At 33.8% G+C, this 17,713-nt stretch overlaps 1 protein-coding gene across 6 annotated transcripts in view; it reads left to right on the plus strand.

Annotated features, from left to right (window-relative positions):
- LOC145663643 (uncharacterized) overlaps positions 1–3,262 on the plus strand; it is a 73,091-nt gene extending 69,829 nt beyond the window's left edge. For all 6 annotated transcript variants that reach the window (XM_081729746.1, XM_081729745.1, XM_081729747.1 and 3 more), the window contains one exon: positions 2,966–3,262. In XM_081729746.1, coding sequence (XP_081585872.1) covers positions 2,966–3,066 — 101 coding nt within the window. In that variant the 3' untranslated portion in view covers positions 3,067–3,262. The remainder of the gene's footprint in view (positions 1–2,965) is intronic.
- Positions 3,263–17,713: the final 14,451 nt, after the last annotated feature.

Below are 17,713 nucleotides of genomic sequence, written 5' to 3' on the forward strand. Positions count from 1 at the left end.
CTAGGCATAGTGCTGCTATCTTACATCAGAAAAAGAATTACAGAATATTTTACGGCGGCTTTTTAAATGAGAAATTCTGAATCTTTTTGACAAAATATAGTGTATTTTCCATTTCTGTTCATCATATCGACTCTGCGCTGATCGTACAGTAGAGGACGTAGCTAAGGGATTTCAAAGGGAAATAGCGTTAGTTCTCCTCATGAACGATTCGATGTGGTTCTGAGGAGACTGTACACAACCTTTCTTTTCAAATATTTTTATATAACCTCACTCACATAGGTAATAACATCTTTACTTTGCGGGCCGGTTTAAATTTACCCTTTCGTTAAAAGTCAAAATCAAATGTGAGTCCGACCGAAAATCAACCTATACGGTAGAGAATGTGAAAAAGTAAAGGATTAAGACTCTTCTCGTGCGATATCTTTTAACTCAAGAAAAAATATTGAAGTAGTTATAGGCTTTAACTGTTCTGAGTAGTATTAAGGGCTTTTTCTCTTTTACCATTAACAAAATTATTATCTGAACAGCCAGGCAGGTTTATGATGCACATAGATTGTGAAAGCGTACGCTATTAGTGGAAACGATTATGAATTATGGACAAATGAGGAAGCTACTTAAATCAGAGGGCACTGGACCACTTACATTTCTTGTATGAGTGTCACCGTTAGAAGACAAACAAGAATAGATACAATGTGCTACTTAATAGTGTATAATTGCTGTTAAATATTCATTACATAATCAAATTATCTTTTAGCAGAATCAAACTACCAATTATTATTGGCAAAGAATGATATAGGACTACTTTTAGCACCATTAAATGTTTTTCTTGATTTTCTCGAAAATTACGCATGAGAAATTATCTCAATCATCATACTTTTTGACTATATCTCATCAACCATACTGCGTTCTTGCTAGTATAATAACAAAAAGCTTGAAGAGAGTATACTTCAGCTTAACTTCATCTTAATGTTGCACATTTATCATACAACATCAATATTTAGGTTCACGCATTATAACTTTAAAGGATAACTCATTTATTATTAGTTCAAAATTTTTTAACTTTCTAAGTAAACCTCGTATAAAGGCAGCTCTGAGAAATTTCTCTTCGCAAACAGACAAAAGTGTGTATGTATGTGTGCGTCTTTGCGACGCAGAAAATCCTTTCGCTTCTACAAATATGGTTATAAAATTTACTCCCTCTGCATTCTTAACCACAGTGCTTCATGGTTATTTTTAACGATTACGTTATCCATTGTGTTGTGTTGGTGGTTGGAGCACCTTTGTGAGAAGGCACTGGCAACCGTGAATTTAGTCGGAGATGGACGACGGTGAAATAAGTTTGTAAAAATAATGTGAATGTCTCGATAAAAGAAGTTCTTAAATATATTATTTCTAAAAAGAAAGAAGAAAAAAAAGTGAAACCAAAATATTATTCATCAAATACAATGAGGGTTACAAACAGTGCAGCGTTTCTTACCTGAAAATAGAGGTTGGACACAGACAATTGGAGAGATAAGTATAGCAAGAATAGTGTTTGTTCGTCTAAGAAGATGTTTACTTAATCGTGAATCGCGAAAAAAACAGGGCCTTAGGTAAAGATATAATCGTACGATTAGAATACAAATAATTACACGATGTTTAGTTGAATTATATATATAAATTTCTAGATATGCATGATATTTTTGCGTTTTCTTTAATCTCCTGTATGCATGAAAACGAAGCGTTTTAAGTAAACTAGTAACTCCATGTTCCGTTCATAAGTGTAATTAAATACTTAGTGTTAACGTTGTAAATACAGCTTAATATTGTGCCTTTACACTGGGTTACACGAGCACATTCTAGTATCCGAATTCTGGGTAAGTGGGTTGGAAGTGATGGTTGTGACAGGTTAACTTTGTGGGTGCCAAGGTGTATCTGTGCGCGGGTCCTGTATGCAATAAAGACGGTACTATTGCATGGTGGATTCGGGCGGGGTGTAGCTGGGGGACCCGCAAAGTGAACAATAATGCAAGGCTATTATGATGGTAATGTTCCTAACCACTGAAACAAAAGCACTGTGTTATCACTCACCCACCCACTTATATTCTAACAATAAAGTAGCGGAATGCATCAGTGTGTAATAAACGACGTAATACCGCCACAGCATTAGGTTCACATAAAATTGTTTTTTTCGCGATTGTTTTGGAAAACTAAGAATAAAGGATTTTACATTCACTCATATCATTTCCTTCAGCTGAACGAGATCTATTCATAGGTATACATCTTTTCTATCGACTTCTTTCCGTTATGCGCTAATGCTGTTGCAGAATTTTATGATTCTGAAAGAAAACACTCTCATTTAATTTGGATAAATTTTACGAAAGTGGTCGTGGATAAGGCAAACAGACACATAAATTTATATCGTTGGGAATGATAGAAACTTATCGCAGCGGCATACGCAAAGGAAGACTTTCCGGATTTAATCTTACCATTGAGCAAGATAGTATGGTAAAATGAACATTTACTATATTGAGATCCTATACAAAAATGACGATTGTCCTGCACGGATATGAAATTGAACGTTTGAATCTCTACCTTAATTAAATTCTGCGCACGCCACTGATTTGCGCTTCAATTAATTTTTCGATAAGCAGGAAGAAATATAATAGTAGTGTATCACTACTATCCATGCGAAACAATAATAATAATAATAATAAAAAGGAAGTTTAGCGAAAATGGAGTAAGTCTTAGCTTTGACGTACAAAATTCCAGAAATCATCAGAAATGCTCGTACATTGAAAAGAAATAAATAATTCTACTAATAATGAGTGTACTAGTATTTCCTAATGCATTTTCTTAATTAAACATTCTGATTTCAAATCCTGTGACATTACTGTGTGAAAATTTGGAGTAAGTATGTTCTTGTTTAAATTAAATTAATTTTATATTATTTGTAATGCAACTTTTTCTTTCTTCTTTTTTTTAGACATGGCGGCTGGTTTTGGATATAGGCATATGGCCCTTATGGGCAATAATTTTACAGATGGTCATAATTTTTTGAGACATCATAAAGAAGATAGAAAGTGAAAATATTGTAATGAACTTCTTTTATTATTGTTTATTACTCTATACAAGAAATTGAGTTTTGGACAAGACAAACATTTTTTAAAAAACACTTTACTTACCAATACAATTAGGATCAATATGATCATTGTTTCTTAAAATGTATTTTGTCTATATATATATATATATATATATATATTCAATAAAACTGAAAATTGTTCACGTAAAAAGTTTATTAGCTTACTTGTAAGTTAATTACATTACATTTTCTCTCATGAGTTCGTTTTATTGTAACCGGTAATTCTTCATTCATATTAATGATTATTATTCATTAACGAAAATCATATCTTTGTGGATTTTGTGTGATAAAAAAAAAAAATGAAATCTTTAAGTTTTACGACCCACGGTTATGCCGGCTAGGCTAAAGGAGAGTGATAAAGTGTTAAGAAAAGAATCGTCACATATTTTGGGTGGAATATAGTACTCTAGGGGGCAGAATCATGAACACTACGCAAAATAGATTTAAATCAACTAGAAGATTTCGGAAAGTGAGTATGGCAAAAAATGGAGAAAATTACCTGCGTCAGAAGGAAAACAAACGTGAAAGTGCTACAAACAGGATCAAAGAAGAGAACGATATTGGCTACAATTAAAAAAGTAAACAAGAAACTTCAACCTGCTTCGTTCCTTGACAAGTTATAATGACACAATTTTCGATATGTAAGAGGGAGATCCAGAAAGTAATGCCTCCAGAGTGATAACTTTATTTGTGTTTGACAGATAGCACCAATGCAGGTACCAGTGGAAAGCTTGCAATGTCAACTACAAATGATGGCATCATTTTTCAACATTGTCCCCATTACCTGCAACACACTTGCGCCAACACGAAACAAGGTTTTCCATGCCGTCGGCGAAGAATTGTAGTGGCTGTTGGCGACACCATTACCGAACTGTTGCTTTCACCTCCACGTCACAACTGTACCGTTGGTCCCAGTGCTGTTATTCACCCGATTCGCACCGGTTTGCTAGAACCGGTTTGTTAAACTATTTCGAGCTTGCAGAATCGTTTGTTATACCCAGACGTAACAGTAAATTTTACCCAGTTATTCCCAGGAACAGTAAATTTTAGTTCAACTCTCTTTGTTTATAGAAATTCTTACAGCTATACTTTAAACATATGGTCTCTCAGAACAAGGTATAAGGGTTTATTTCTTAATCTCAAATGCTCAGATATCAAGAATGAGAACTGAAATCACATGAGTGTAGTGGAGAGGCTTATTTATATTTCTCAACATTTGTTGATGCATTGGTGGATTAAGGTCTTTCCAATACCTTTTGACTACCATCTATCTTGGATAGTTCGTTTCCAATACATTCACAGTGCTACCTAGTTTCGTCACACCACTTTGTATTAAGATGCTGTGTACGTCTCTACTTGTCACTTGCGGTATCCAGTAAAAACTGTGGTTTTGCCTACCTTGTATTATTTGTTTCCTATCTATCCTCTCTCTCTCTCTCTCTCTCTCTCTGTGTGTGTGTGTATGTGTGCATATATATATATATATATATATATATATATATATACGGGTTGTTTAAGAATTAGAATAGCACCACTGGTTGGCCATTAAGGTGATCCTTAAGTTTGGGGAAGAGCTAAAAGTCGCAGGACGCAAGATCCGGACTATAGGCAGGATGAGGCAGAATGTCAACGACACTTTGTCAGCAGATGGGACAACTTTGAAGTTTTTGGCGAAGAGAATGTGAGGCGGTACTCCATAGACTGACGTTTCGTTTCCGGGTCGTAATGGTGTATCCACAACTCGTCATCGGTAATGAATGTTTCTGGGCGCATAACCTTCCGCAGGTAGAAATTCAATGACAGCCCACTGTTTCAACCAGACATCACCACTGGGTGTCATGGATTGCTCCATTACTCTGGAACTAGAAGAAATAGGAAGGTAAAACAACAAGTGACATTCTATAGCTTAATCATCAGTGCGTTAATGATAGACAGTTCAGAACGCAGTACTATGGAAAAGTACTGCATTCTGAGATCAAGGAGGCATTACTTTCTGAATCATCTACGTATATATCAGTTAGTTATTGTAATATTCGAGATGGTCAGTGTAAGAATTTTTAAACTGTGTTTATGTAGGCCCTATACTTTAATAAGAAGTGCTTGGGTATTTATCCTGAAATTATGAATATGCCTTTGAGGCAGATATGTAATTGCTCCGTTAAAATTAATGAATTAAAAAGTTTGTTAATTCTAAATTTAATCAATTAAATTTCCCAAGAACTTAATTTTTATTTGATATTCGTTAAAAAAAATTATTCGTAACGATTAAAAAATAAATCGTTATTTTTTTCTCGAAAGCTATGTTAAATGAATATTTTCTGTTATTTCGAAACTTATTTAAAAAATTTCATAGCGATTTTAAAACCGTAATCTGCCTGGGTTACATCAGACCTTTTCCCTAAAGTAAGCATTGTAACCTTAACTTGTTATAAAATCTTGCTCAACGTTCCCTCTCAGACACATTTATCAAGAAAAATCGCTACATACAAAATCATAATAAAACCTATATCAACTGTTAGTGCTAAGTTAGTGCTTGTTGGTGCTACAAACACAATATTAGTGCTCCTGCCTACAGGAAGTTATTAACAAATTAAAGTTGCGGTTCAAGTTTGGCTTCAAGCCAAAGTTGCAACTTTTGCCAATAAGCTTTGCGGGAAAAGTAAAGTGTATCAATCTTTATTTCTACATTAGTGCTGGTTAGTGCTAGAAGCACGACGGTAGTGCACCTACATAGGAAAAATTATTAACAAATTAAAAGAGGCGGTCAAGTCAAAATCACATTTTTTTTACAAATACGCTTTGGAAACGGGAAACGAAAACGGTGTCAACCGTTAGTGCTTCTATATAGGGGGAGTTATTAACAAATTAATATGGCGATTGTAGTTTGACGTCAAGTCAAAATCGCCACTTTTACAAATAAGCGTTGGAGAGAACAAACAAGGTGACCATCGTAAGGGTTACGTTAGTGCCGCTTAATGTTACAAGCAAACCATCAATACTTCTACATACGAAAAATTATTAAATATTAAAGGGTCTGCATCCTAAATATATTTTTTCATGTATTTCTTAACCTGCAACACAAAAATAAACAGGAAATATATACAACCTCCCCTTGAGAATTTATTAATTTTCATACTCTCGGACTTTTGCTCATCAGGTAGTCTAACAAAGAGAAGCAATGACAGTTTAGACCGAATAAAAACTTTTTATTATTATTATTATGTTGTGATTTCCTTATGTTGACAATTTTTGAAGAGTCAATACGACGTAAGTCTATTATTTCTAAGTATTTCTTTGAACAGTCAAGAAACAAAATTGCTGAGTAATCTGGTGGATGCTTTGATGATATTTTTGTTAGGTAGACACATGATGAATATCCGGCAAGAGTACTTAGAAAGAAGTGGCTGGAAATTAATTTCAAATTGTATCTCTTCTCGAAGCTTAGATCAATGATCGCCAAACCGTCCATTGCGAGCTACTAGTAACTCACGGGGACATTTTCGGTAAATCGCATTAACCCTCAAGTTGGCTAAACTTCAAATGTAAGGCAATAAACAAATGTAGGATTTTTAAAAAGAAAAGTTGGTATTTCTTTTGGTTGGTGACTCACAGTAGGATTTAAAACGATCCAGTGAGGAAAATTTTCCGATTCATAAAAACATACTCCACTTATTCCTACATCATTGTTTAGCCGTAATGTGAGGTGGAAAATTTTCTTCTATATTTTTCCGGAAAATTTTCCGTTCTTAACAAATATCAGTGATCAAGTAACAGTTCCTCAGTATTCATAAAATTAATTGAAATCATGTATAGAAATGTTAAAAAGTGAAAGTTCGTTTAAAGAATCTGAAAATTTTCATGGCTCAGACAATTTTCAGTACTATGTAGGAACAAGTTAAACAATTTTTCATGAATCGAAATATTTTCTGTCTTGTTTGGAAAAATTGAAGAACTTTTTATGAATCGGAAAGTTTCCATCATTTTGAAGCAAAAAGCAAAACAACTTTTTGTGAATCGGAAAGTTTTATTGCTTTGTAGAAAGAAGTCAAAGGAATTTTCATGGATCGGAAAATTTTCATAACGATGTAGAAACAAGTGAGATTGGGAAATAATGTTATGACATATCTTGTAGGAAATCCTATCCATCTGTGCCATACACGTGAAGAGTTTTCCTGTCTGACCGAATGACGTTTATCAACATTGTGAAATAGATTTATTTAATAAAAGTACAAAGTTGAAGAATTACTATGATAACCATACTGCACATCCCACTGATATTAATACCAGGCGCTATATTGTTAAATTAGATACCTCTAAAAAATAATTAAAAAAAACATATGTCAGAAGGGTGCTGGTATACTTTTGGCCCACCACATTTTAGAATATTTACAAGTAAAATTTAATACTATGCATTAAAAGACATATTTATAAGGATCAAATTTCTGCAAACAACAGAATTAAATACAAAGTAATACAGCTGTATTTTATGTTTACAATTGTAGGGTTACTAGTGTAAAATCATTATAAATGTTTTTACGACGGATAAAATAGGTAAGAGACATGTTTAGCAGAAAGGGTCCAGCTAATTTTTCTAAGAAATGTTACAATTTCGGTAGTTTCTATTTACATTAGTTTAGTTTAGGCTAGTTCAGGTTAGTTACGGTTATGTTACGTTAGATTATATTAGTACATGGCTCCAGCTAATTTTCAAAAGGTGATAGAATTTCGCATACTTCTATTAATATTAGGTTAGTTTAAGTTAGTTAATTTCATTAGGTTAGATTTGGTGAGATTTTGGTTAGATTGGGTAGATTAGGTTAGATTTTGTGTTAGGTCTAAGTACTTGAACCTTCCATTTCTCCTGTAAATTTTGTATGTTTTGCCTACTTCTGGACCCCTTCTGCGAAACATTTACTTAAGTGAGTGCATATGAAAGATGACCGGTGATACTATTTTCCACCTCCTGTTTATTTCTATATAGTTTACAGAAGCTATAGTTTATGTTTACAAGTGGAGCACTACTACCAAGATACCATGACAATTGCTATTCAAACTCGTATTGCCGAAACCCACTCGTTTTCATTACATTCACTGACGCGCCTGCTTCCTTTGCTCGCACCCCCTGACTGACGCTCGAGCCCCGGCTTCTCCCTACCCTGACTCGGTTAGATAGCATTCGAACTTTCCAGAGGCCACCTCACACAACTTGGTTTGAGTTCCTTGCACTATAGTTTTTATTCTATATATCCGGACCCCGTATTTGTACGCAAATCGTAAAAGAATTGTAGTTTATCAACAATTGCTTTTGATGGTCCCCTTGAGGGATTTTACCTATGCTATGTGAATAATTTTCATGTCGGTCAACGCAAATCATTTAGGAAACAGTAATAAATTATAATTTTTCAACAATTATTTCGAGTGGTACACCTAAAGTAAACCTGCACGATACGAAAATACCTCATCAGTTGTGTTTTCATTTTCTCCCACCTGATGTCACTTAAATCGAAATCTTACGAATTTTCTTTCCGAAATAGAGCGTGCTCTAAACAAGAGAAATCTCACAAAATCGTTCAGAACCCAGGAAATGACATGCGATCTGATGCCATACACGTTGAGATTTTGACTCTAGGACAAATCGTAAGAGATTTCCTAGGATCTATCCTATAGTGTATAGCGCGCCTAAGTGACGAACTTATTCATCCAAAATTCTCTTTAGGACGAATTTAACCTGCAAAATTTCATCGTTTTGGATTGAAGATGTGTTACTCTATTGGTGATGTGATGCCTAACATAATGTTCTAAACTCTGCGTCGTTTTCCCTGAGTTATATCGTATGCAGATTTAAGATGTGACTAGCACTGCTCACTCAATGGGGGTTTTCTTTCCTTAAGTTTCAGTGTTTTGACGATTGTCATAACCGATCATGAAATGTGTGTACCTTCTGGGTACATACATTTCCCCAAAAAATATATATGTTAGATGATTAAACCTCAAAATTTCACGTACTGCTCGCTATTACAATACAAATGAATTCTCTGTTTGTCTAGGCTCAGATTTACTTCAGATTGGATATGATGAGACAAATGTTTACACAAATTTTCGGTTCACATTAATGAAAAGGGTGCCATATACGGATATTGGTAATGGGAGATGTTTGTCAACGGTGAAATATTCGTTTTGTATTCCGAATTCCCATAATGAGAAAACAAAAGTTCAGATTTTTGAGAACATATTTTGTAAATTTTGGCGATTTAATTAGAAAATATAAAATTTAACGGGATGCATTTCAATACGTCCTTAACAAAGGATGTGCAGGCTATATGCTGCATAAAATATATGTTCATGGAAGTGATTTTTAATATGTGTTAGGTTAGGTTAGATAGTTAGGTTTAGGGATTTTAGGTTAAGTACAGTTTACTGAATATTTTCCTTGTGTGTGTATTTTCTCCATGTCGTTATGATTGGTTATGAAGAAAAAAATGTGGACAGGCCTAAGCTTGTATAATTAGAGGTCACCTAATGTGTATAAATCCTCTATGCTGGCCCCACTGGAAGAGCACAACATTAGTACGACCGAGAATAATACAAGAGAAAAAGGGAAAACTTGTATATAGCACACAGGAACGAAATGTGATGTATATGCATACGTAGTATAGGGTATTGATTGTGTGATTAATCTGTCTTCATTGTGAATATCATATAATATACAGAGTTGTCTAACATTCAACAGAAATTGAATACGTGTAAAGTATACTCACGAGATGGGAAAAGGATAGAATGTTATTCTATTCAATTTTGTACTTCAACTTTCTCATTCAGATGTGTTAAAATTTTAATTCCAAATTACCAACCATTCCAACATTTTTTTATTTTCTTGTGTTGGTTTATCTTCTTGTCACGCAGAAATTTAGTACAAATAAAATGTACGAGCCGAACAAAATCTTTTCTTTTCAAGTGCAAAGCTCATTATTTAGTATTAAGTAGTAAATAAAACTCAGTTGTGTATTGTTAGTATGTCATCATCATAGGTATTCTGCCTTTATTAGCAGGTCACTTGCCGCAGCTGAGAAGCTTCCATGCTCCACGGTCTTCCGCTAACCTTTTCGTCTTCGCGTATGATCTTTCTGTTTTAATATCATCCATTAATTGTAGTCTCTTTCGCCCCCTCCCTCTCTTTCCCGCCACCATACCCTCTAGGATTCTCTTCCTAATAATATCTAAAAGTGTTCTTTTCTCACCCACCATTTCTAACACTTTCTCATTCGTTTTCCGCTCGACCCAACTAATTCTTTCCATTCTTCTCCACGCCCACATTTCGAAGGCTTCCAGTCGATTTTCGTCACCTTTACGTAAGGTCCACGTTTCCGCCCCATACAGTACAACACTCCACACGAAGCATTTTATGAGTCTTTTTCTCAACTCTTTGTTCAAGGTCCCACAAAACAGACTTTTCTTTCTTTTAAAGGCTTCTTTCGCCATTCCTATCCTTGCTTTTATTTCACGTTCGCATTTCATGTCATTACTAAGAACACTACCCAGGTATCGAAATCTATTCACTTGTTCTATTTTCTCCCCTCCTACTTTTATATTTGACACAGACCCCTTCGTTCCAATCACCATGGCTTTTGTCTTTCTAACATTTATTTTCATCCCATATTCTTCAAAGCCCTTTCTCATTTTTTCTAACATTTTATTGATTACATTCTAACATGTTAGTATGTAGTATACAAAATTTTGAAACCAGTACGTAAACAGTGTATAAAATCAAAAGTCTTATCGCTTGAAAACATACGAATTGATTTTATTTAGTGTGACCGGGGTTGAAATAACAGACCTGACAGAAATTCATTTCGTTAGAACCAACTAAATTCATTTTAGGCATTTAGTGTACAAAATTCAATTCCGTTGCGCTATTCAGAATTCAGTTCGAGATATTTTTTTTTATCTGGGTTAGTAAATACCAACATTAAGATCTCCGAAGCACTCATTGTCAGTTTCACTCTTGGGTCGATGTCTTGTATGACTGGTTTAATGGTACGCAACTTATCTCGCGATGGGATGCGGCTGGTGAGCTGCAGATCTGGACACCAGGCTGTGAGTGTTGAATGAAGGAGGTTTGGAAATCTTCACATTTTTGGGCCAAATTTGAGTTCGATTTTCCGGAGATGATTGGTTTGGTGGATGGGTCAGTGCGTGTTGACAGCTTGCCAACCTGGGCCCGGTGGGTTCGCGGTCATCAGTCGGTGACACATTCACGTAACCATAGTCTTAAGGAAAGTGAACATCATACAGGAAAATAGTATCATCAATCATTCAAACACAAAACACAATTATTTTTATTTTTTATTTTTAGTTTTATATATATATATATATATATATATATATATATATATATATATATATATATATATATATATATATATATTTGTTTTGTAAAACTCTCATCCACTGTGACCTACTCTAACTAACCAAACTTCATCGTTATCAACTCTGACACATGATCCACGGCCTCTTCTCTACTGACTAAAGAGTTTACACTTGTAATAAAACAATACTGTGAAATTGTCACTAATCGGGGCTTGAATTTCTACGATCAATCCTTCAAGCACCACTCTGTTACAATAACGGTGGATCTGACCTTTACTATATAAAATGGTAAAGTGTATGTCAGTGAGAAAATTGAAGCACTTCGAGGTGGGGGAAAATTAGTGTGTGCCTAAAATATACTTGTACTAAGAGAGTATTCTTGCAAGTGTTAATTTCTCAACGCATTCCAAAAGAAACTTCTATTCACAGGAAAATACCTCTGTACAATATGGAAAAGGTATTTCTCAGTTCGCAGTATTTTTCCTCACAAAATACTTGATAAATCAGTTTTTTATAGCGTATATAAGTGCTCAGGTACCCTCTGTGAGAGCATCTCCATAAAGTATGCTCATAATGGTAATTGTGTAATCACTAAAGCACCACGTTAAATTTAAGTTACAAACATGCGTAATTGCAATTATTATGAATAGTTATTCAAAGTAGTTTACCTTCTATAGAGCGTCTCACTCTTAGATTGCAGTACAGAGCAAACGGAGCGCGCTGTTGCCACATTTCTTCCGCCGTATGTTTTCTTCTGAAGAAAGACAAAAAGAGTGAGAGTCTGTAAATAAAGCTTTCCTTAAATTCATATAGGCCTATTTTGAACTATTTTTTTCATTTCATTCATCCAAATACACTTGGAACGGCTAATTGGAGGTATGAAACAACTGTCTAATAATTGCGTATTAGAAATTTCTTTTTATCATGGTTTATATATCGTTGCAATAAAATTTCGATAAGAGCAATATGAAATCGAAAGAACATATGAAACGAATAGAAAACATATGATTGGAATCAGGGGCGGATCCAGGGGGGCGATCGCGCGATCGCCCCCCACAAGAGGGAACTTCCTTATTTTATATATAAACTAGCAGCGTTCACCCCGCTTCGCTGCGGTCACCCCGGAACGCAATAAACGTTGTTACTTAGATAATTTTTACTTTTTCGCTTTCAAGTGATATGATAAAAACCATAGAAGATTGCAGTAAATGTTAACATTATATCGCCTGTCATTTATGTTAACCCGCCCCGCTTCGCTGCGGTCACCCCGGAACGCAATAAACTTTGTTACTTAGATAATTTTTACTTTTTCGCTTTCAACTGATATGATAAAAACCATAGTAGATTGCAGTAAATGTTAACATTATATCGCCTGTCATTTATGTTAACCCGCCGAGTGACACGGTCATGCGGGTTGCATATAAATACGTTTATTTTTATACCTATGATGAACTAACAAAGGATTTGTACGTTATGGACACTTGAATGGTCAATTATCTCAAGACACTGGTAATTAAAAATTAAAGTGATATGATAAAAACCATCTAGGGTCCAAATCCTAATAACCCCCCAAAAATGAAAGAAATTGGTTCAGCCGTATTAGCGTGATGAGGGAACAAAGGATTTGTGCGTTCTCTTTTATATATATAGATAAAACCCATCTCAGAGCTTGGAGCTCTTAAAAGTAGTATTACAACCCACCGCCCCCCAGAAGTCCGTCCTTTATCCGCCCCTGATTGAAATAAATGACAGACTAAACAGTTTCACACGGAAATTTCCTGGAACAATTGTGCGGCAAACTAAGGAACAGCAATGGGTAAAATACTGCTACTGAAGTTGGATAAGAGTGAAAACTGGAGTAGTATGATAGTGATACGTGTCGAGAAAATATGACGTACGAAAACGCTCATTCGCCTGTATTGCGAAAACGCAAAATATCCGCAAACCCAATTCCGTTTGTCAAATAAAAGTTACATCGTTAAGTATACTGTGAAGATGGCTGCTCCCCACTTCCGATGTTTTAGATCCGATTTTATCCACGGAACAACAGTATGATATTTAACAAATACCAGGAGGTCTTCTAAAAGAACCATCGCACTATAGTAGGAACGACAGGGGGCCTACCTATTAATGAATTATTGCAAAGAAGTTTGGATAGCATAGAGAAGAAGAAAATTTAAAAAAAAAAAAAAAAAAAAACTTATAAGAAGCAAAAATGGCGGAACGTGATTGTTTAGGAAGTGAACAAGGAGACTTAAGGGATTGGATGAAGGCCTAAGCAAATAGAAATTAATTTTTTATATATATCTAACCATGACTATATATATGTCTGTTAAAAGAATTTAAACTTTTTCGTAACAATTACTAAATATATGTGTGTTAAAAGAAGTTTAAAAGAAAAATGTTCAGTATAATGACTATGTCTGTATTTTCATTTATGTTCTATAGTGTCTGAGGAAGGATATGTTAGATATCCGAAACCGTTACATATTATAGTTTAAAATACAGTGGGTTTGAAGCTTTAGTCAGTTTTTTCTTTTTGCTAAAAGAAATTATAAATGAATTTGTGAATATTAACGAAAGATTTGTAAATATAAAATAAAAGGAGAAAAGACGCATCCTAAATACCTTTTGATCACTTTCACTGCTTCCACTTAAACACTTTCGGCACTATTTGACCCTCTCTCCCACGCAGCCTACCAATTGAACGCCTTTTCCGCACTTCACTCTCCATGACGAACAATACAGTAAATACATTGCACACGACACATCAAATATTTTAAGTATTTCAACAATCTACAAATGTAATGGTGAATAGGAACTGAATCGCCCTGGTTTCTATACTCACTTCTGTCGCCTCAGACACATATTATCAAACTGGAAACAGAAGAAGAATGAAAATATACCCTATTATATATGTTCTAAACAAACGCACAAGTTGTGACTTTAAATCACGTTTAGTGACAGCCAACAAGGTACAGATAGTTGGGAGAGGAAACAAAACCACACAGAATAATCAAACACTCCGAAAATATATTTTGTTTCTTTCATGCTTCCTAAAGAAACATAGGGGGAAAAGAACAAAAAGCCTTTTCATTCTGTTTTGTGAGCTCATGAAGATATTTGTTATGAACGCTTTTCTTAAATTATTATTTTCATCTGCGTATCCACAGTAAATGAAACCAACTTTTACTGTCAAAATTTTCAGCATTCGAAAGGACATTAGAGACCACGTGCGAACTGTAAACGAATCAATTACAAAAGCTAATAACTTTTCATCACCAATGAGTGAGGAATTTTATTATTAACAGATATTTCTCTGCCTGGCGTGCTTTTTCCTCTTCCATAGATAGTGATCTTCTGAAGAAACTGTTGGTTCTCTTTGAGTGCCAACTGCATTTTTGTGATTTACGTTATTGCTAACTGAATTACCATCCTGATTCTTGTTCACTGCTTACTATTCACCCGCGATTGAAATTTGTCTTTCTTGGAAGAAAAAAAATAAAAACTATACGTCTGAGTCTTATATATATTTGTAACTTTGTAAGTGAAACATAAGATTGAATGGAGTTGACACAATGTTTCTCGTAGGTGTGGTCCAGGATTCGATTTTGCGATCATGCTTCTGTTAAGCAGTAGATTCGTGCGCATAGTACCAACAGTGAATACTCATCGGTATAGCAAGAAACTCTATATCAGTGACTTTAAAACAAATATTATAAGGAAAATAACATTGGCAAGATTTGTCACTGCCTTTCTTCTAGTGAGATGCGCGCGCTTTGGAAAGTTGACTCTTAACACTAAAAGTCATAAAACCTAAACAAAGAAAGATATCGACCTGCATTTTTTTTTTAGAAAAATAACTTCAATAATTTCTCATCATTTTTCTCGCTTTTCACCCCCATCTAACTTGAAAAATAAAAAAGTTTCTCACTAGTCAATTTTTTACATATTGCATTGCAATAGTGTACGCACTTTCTCTTAAATTTTATTTTTTATTTTAAAATTCGAAAAGTTTTTTTTTTGAATTCAAACTTTTCAACATTGACACCAAATATGGTGTTAATACCTGTTTAAGTTTCAACTTTGTATCTCTTATAGTTCCAAACTTATGACGTGATATATTTAACGCGACGTTAGAATTTGCCATTAGTAAGATTTTACTGTTTCAATTTATTTCAATACTTGAAAATTCCTCTTGATATGGGAAAAACAAATTATTTGATAGAGAATACAATGTTCTACAATAATCTATTCATATCTAGTAAAAAAAACTATTTCTAAAATTCAGGCTAAGTTTGGCAACAATGGGCATAAGGAAAAGCATTGCCATTTACTCCTGTACTGCAATCTAAGGGTGAGACGGTCTATACCAATAATTTTTGCTATACCATAAAAAACTATGATTTCCGCTAACTTCACTACTGGAAGAACTGCTGTCTTCTCCCAATACATTTTCCCACGCTTACTCCATTTACTCCAATTTGGTAGGGAGGGTACCATTGTTACACACCTCTCAATTTTACTGTAGTACGCAGTCTTTTCTATCTTAATTATAAGTGACTTTTAAAAGTGGTATATATATCGGAGAGGCATACTACGAACCTCTTTTAAAATACTAATAATAATTTTTAAATTTGAAGTGTTTTAATGCACGAAGTAGAAATCAAAATTAACATTATGCCAGGATTAATTCTACCAGAATATAAGCAAATGAACAGAATAATAAATAAGTATGTTCCTTACCTACTAGTGATAATGCAACTTCTCAATGAAAATTATTCTCATTATTACATGTACATAACAAAAAATCCTCCAATATTTATTGTACTACATATTTGAAGAATATACGATTATACACTGGAATAACAATATTATTTACTATACGGTTGTACGAACTGTCAAAAAAATATTCAACATTTAAAGTGTTATATTGGTACTATCAATACATCCTTTATGATCTTTTCAGTAATAACTAACTTAAGTGTGGTCATAGATATAATTTGAAATGAATTGTGTTCTCTCTGTGTGTCAACAGCTTTGTTTTCGTATTTCTTTTATTTGATTTAAATGTAAAACTTTTTTAGTATCGAGGCTATATTATATGAATATACGAAATTACTTGAAATCCGAATTAAATGTAGTCCTATCAGTGATGCAAACCTGTGGGATTTTTGACGTTAATTTTTCGAATAGGGATAAGAGGAATTTTCATCAAAATTACCAGAATATAGGAGATTTTTCATATTTATTTCATTGACGACAATAAAATTCTCTACGAGTGAGAAGTAGGGTAATAGCGCTTGAATAAACATGAAATCGATGCTAATTATCCAATTTTGTTGTTGGAAAGTGCATGTTACTGTGAAAGTTATTTATACAGTGACTTTGTGAATCTCAAAAATCAAGCACCAAGGAATTTAAATTGTACTCTGGAGTTTAAAAAAAAATCACGAATGGAAGAAAGTAGATCACCAAACGATAAACAGTCAATTTCTAAAACGTTTTACACGAAATAATACAGAATGAAGTTTGTCTAGTTTTATTACATGTAGAAAAAAAAATCATGGCACAAAAGCGTGGTGGAAATACTAAATTCCGATAACAAAATGTAGCCTACTTGTTTTCATCAACCATTCTAAGCCTCTTTTAATTAAGGAAGATAATTATTAGGAATGTGAAAGGTCGGAATTTGCGAATGATACACTCAACTATTTAAGAAAGTAACTGACTTATAGTAGTTTCAATTTTCATATTTCAAAAATTTTGAAAATTTTCTAATTAGTATAGCACGTGTTAATTTTAAGAGCAAAACAGGAATTTCTGTCTATCGAGCTGGGATTTTATAAGGTATGAATCAAGATTTCCATACCGAAAGTACCTTCTACACTTCAAATAAACAAAATGAAAATACAAACTGTACTTAATTTTTGTTTTTCATTCTGACGTTTTAAAAAATGCAATCAACAACATGTATTGACTCTGCATTTTTTTGCTAGTAATTACATACTTGATTATTATTTACAATAAGATTTAAATTGTGTGTTCTCCGTATTCACTGTAATCGTCAGTATTAAATCCTTAAAATTTTAAAAAAAAATTACATATATTGTTCTTTATTAAATGTTATAATGTAAGCTATAACTGCATAATTTGCGAAACTATAAGAGCTTTTGTGTATTATAATTCCCGTTAAAATTATTGAAAAATAACAAGGTGTCATCT

This window comes from Thermobia domestica, chromosome 11 (genome assembly GCF_964235325.1).
Source record: "Thermobia domestica chromosome 11, izTheDome1.hap1.1, whole genome shotgun sequence".
NCBI classification, from domain to species: Eukaryota; Metazoa; Arthropoda; class Insecta; order Zygentoma; family Lepismatidae; genus Thermobia; species Thermobia domestica.